Source organism: Olea europaea, unplaced genomic scaffold (genome assembly GCF_002742605.1).
Source record: "Olea europaea var. sylvestris unplaced genomic scaffold, O_europaea_v1 scaffold261, whole genome shotgun sequence".
In the NCBI taxonomy this organism is placed as follows: Eukaryota; Viridiplantae; Streptophyta; class Magnoliopsida; order Lamiales; family Oleaceae; genus Olea; species Olea europaea.
The window spans coordinates 100,193-103,800 of NW_019244422.1; the positions used below are offsets into that span (position 1 = coordinate 100,193).

At 36.3% G+C, this 3,608-nt stretch overlaps 1 protein-coding gene across 2 annotated transcripts in view; it reads right to left on the bottom strand.

Annotated features, from left to right (window-relative positions):
• Nucleotides 1-618: 618 nt before the first annotated feature.
• LOC111383060 (protein IQ-DOMAIN 1-like) overlaps nt 619-3,608 on the bottom strand; it is a 7,146-nt gene continuing 4,156 nt past the window's right edge. For both annotated transcript variants that reach the window (XM_023007121.1, XM_023007122.1), the window contains exons 4-7: nt 2,875-3,102; nt 2,237-2,350; nt 1,407-1,917; nt 619-723 (exon numbers count right to left, since the gene is read on the bottom strand). In XM_023007121.1, coding sequence (XP_022862889.1) covers nt 626-723; nt 1,407-1,917; nt 2,237-2,350; nt 2,875-3,102 — 951 coding nt within the window. In that variant the 3' untranslated portion in view covers nt 619-625. The remainder of the gene's footprint in view (nt 724-1,406; nt 1,918-2,236; nt 2,351-2,874; nt 3,103-3,608) is intronic.

The following is a 3,608-nucleotide window of genomic DNA, read 5'->3' on the forward strand; positions in this document are numbered from 1 at the left end:
AATATATAAAAATATTAAATACGGGATAAACAAATACGAGCCCAAGAACCAAGCTCGGTGTGGCTCACCGGCCTAAGAATCAAGCTCAACTCGACCTCAAGCTTGGTTTAATGAGGGCCTGAGTCGCTCATGGATGATGGAACTGAGCTCTCGCAAGCGGATGAGCGGCACGAGGTCATTGCCACTACAAGTCCATCCATAAGTTTACTTATCTTCCATGTATCTTTCTTACATCATAACACCTCGTTTTGACTGTATCACACGATTTATCGTCGGAAAATTCCCAGAAACTCGATTACAGAGAATAAATAACACAAATGAACGAATAGAATACAATAACAAATAATCTGGTACAACAGACATACTCAATTGATCTCCCATCATTCCTATTTCAAGAACGCCCTCTCTTCAACTTCAAGCCCTGGTGACAAAAAAAAAAAAAAAAAACACAACATCTTTTCAACTTCAAGCCCACTGGTGAAAAAAAAAAAAAAAAAACACAGCATCTTCTCACATAAAAGAGCCCTTTTTGTACAACAGACTTAAAATGGCAGTCCTGTGCTATTATCTAGACACTAATGATCAGCCTGGGGACTAGATTTTGAAGGCTTTATGCTATTCCCGTTCAATTTGGTTTATCCTTCATGGGCTTTTGGCCAGTTGGCGAGCTTTTAACAGCAGTTCGACTGAGTTGCCCAGTTGGTCGAGACCCCTGACTTAGACCTGGTTGACTTGTGAAGAGCCATAGTTAGCAAGACAATTAAGCGCATATTTGATAGCGTGCAATGTCAAGTCACAGCATAGTGTGATACAGAATCTCAAACAGGAGGCAGCTATTAATCCATGTATTAGAAATGCTGATAATCATGGATACGTGCGATAATCCGGAATTTTACGACTTTCAAGATTTCAATAGGATAAATATCAGAACTTCTTGTTGCATGCATCTCAACAAGTGTTTGACAAGTTGATTCAGAAATGATCTTGGATTTCATAAAGAGAGTAAAATACTAAGTTGCATAAATATCCAAGTTGGAGGCAAGAAAGACAGAGCATGATTGAAAGTTACTTTTAAGAAACTTTTTGTTGCCAAACATATTCAGATAACTCACATTTAGTTTCTAAACATTTGTTTTCTTCCTCAAAAGTAAAAAATTTATGCGGAAAAAAAAAAGTAAAAAAGTTATGTTGAAACTTTTGCCCTTAATGTCAAGAAAACAACTTTGTCCATTTTTTTGATGAATAAAAGAAATTATTTATCTTAAAACTTACTCATTCCTCACATGTAAACTAGTTTTATCTTAGCCAAACATGCTCAAAATGTCCTGTTATAAAGCAGGGACAGCTTGCTTAGCAGGACAACAACAATATTTGGGAATAAGGGAAAGCGTGAGAGAGAGACTGACCGCTGCTTGGCAGAGATAATCGCTTCTTTCCTTGTTTATCTGAAAGGGTGGATCTCTCTTTTGGATTGCTATGCGATCTTGAACCAGCAACAGGCTTAGAGGTAGTTTCCTCGACCAAGTCTTTAAGAACTGGTTTTGACCTTGTACTGGTTAATAGCACGCCTGGCGTTTCTAGCGCATTTGCTGATTTACCGGGTGAAGAGCTGCTGCCATCAGACTGTGATAGACCCCTTTTTTCATTTGAGTTCATGCTTGAACGTGATGGAACAGTTCTCTCATTTGCAATATTTGATGTTGATATCTTTCCAGTGGATATTAACTGGGTTTTGGCCCCTTCATTCACATCAGCCGATCTGTTCTCGAGAATCTTCACTCCATCTTTCAGATTAATGTCTAAAAAGCGGTTTTCCCATGGACGAACAGCCATCCATCTCTCCAACCAGTTCCAACCCCAGTTGCTTTTATCCGGTTCAAAACCAGCCAAATTTTGCTGTCTTGACCCTGCCTGCCACTGTTACACGGATATTCTATATTAATGCACATTACAAGTGATTTTAAGTCTAATTAACAGCAATAATTTATTCCCTATTTCCTCTATGGATAAACATAGTCTAATTAATGGCGACAATTTATTCCCTGTTTCCCTTAAGGGTAACCATAGTAGCTATGAAATGTAAGCATAAGATGTTTAACAAAAGCAATTCAGAGAGGATAAAGAATCTTGGATGGAGGTTTTCCATCATTATTCAATTTTCTGATGATTGCCTTTGATGAAGTACTCAGCATGATTTCGTGCAATTTAGTTAATAGCCAACGAACATAATGCTTACCTGGTTTGCCAAAGCATATGCCATTGCCCTCTCACGTTTAGCAGCAGCCTCTTGCCTCTTCAACAATTTGTTTTTAATTTCTTCGACAGATCCAACACTGTCACACCACCCATCCTGGAATAACAGACAAAAATCAGACACAATACTGAGCATAGGTGAAGTAAAACCCCTCCTGTAGATTCCTGATCATATATAGCCTGTGTTTGATTCCCATTTTTAGTAAAATACATTTTTTCCTCTCTTCTTTTCAATCACATATTCTTCATTAAAATAATATTATATGCAAATTTTAAAAAAAAAAAAAAATCTTCTTTTTTAACCACACATTCTCCATCAATTCACTATTCCAAAATACATTCTTTAAAAAGAATGTGGTTCAAGCACACCCATAATCTCCTAATCATAAACCAAGCCTCCTGCTCTAGATACCTAAATACATAAAACCTCTTGATACAAATTCAAGGGAGGAAAGGATAATTGTATTTTCAAATCAAGAATGGTTCAGTAAATATTTATGCCACGGTGAGAGTGAAATGTAATTAAAAATTATATGCTATAAAATCTTACATGACCACCTAATGGAATAATATTATCACTTCCAGAAAAATAAAATAAAATATTGACCAAAGGGATCTTACTTCAATTTCTTTAACGTGAGCTTCATGTTCAAGTTGATGTTGAAGCTTCTGTTGTTCTGTTTCACTCTCCAATGCCATACGAACACGCCTCGCTCGGACACGAGCCTGAACTCTTACTAAAGCTTGCATACAACGGAGTGTAATAGCAGCTTGCTTTCTTACAGCATGGCCCCTGACAAGAGCTTGAAGCCTCACCAATCCTTTTAAAGCGCGTAGAGCTCGTCTGGCCTGATAAAAAAATTCAACTATATAAAAACATTCAAGTTGTTGAAACATAGTATGATAGTACTGAAACCACTCTCTCCCTCGATAAACATGAACCCGATATCAATGATGGTAAAGTACGTGATTAAGATATTAACTTATTTCTTATAGACTAAAATAGAAGTACAATCTAAATCTGAGAAAAAAACTGATTTTTGCCCCAAACAGCACTCTAAATCAGATACATATCCCTACGTACCCCAGCAACATAAGAGCATACGATAACCTCTAATCAACGTAAATTCTCATATTATACAATTACAATATATAGAAACTATTACTTATTAAAAAGTGTCTGTCTTAACGTATGCATCATATTAAACTCACCAGTTGATTCTCCACTTCAATTAATAAAATTTACTCTCAAGGATTTTATTTCCATATAGTGATGAGGACATCGGACGACGTTTACTTATTTTATTTAAGCTTTATTTATTTTCTTGGACTATTATTTAAATTTGGACTTGTAT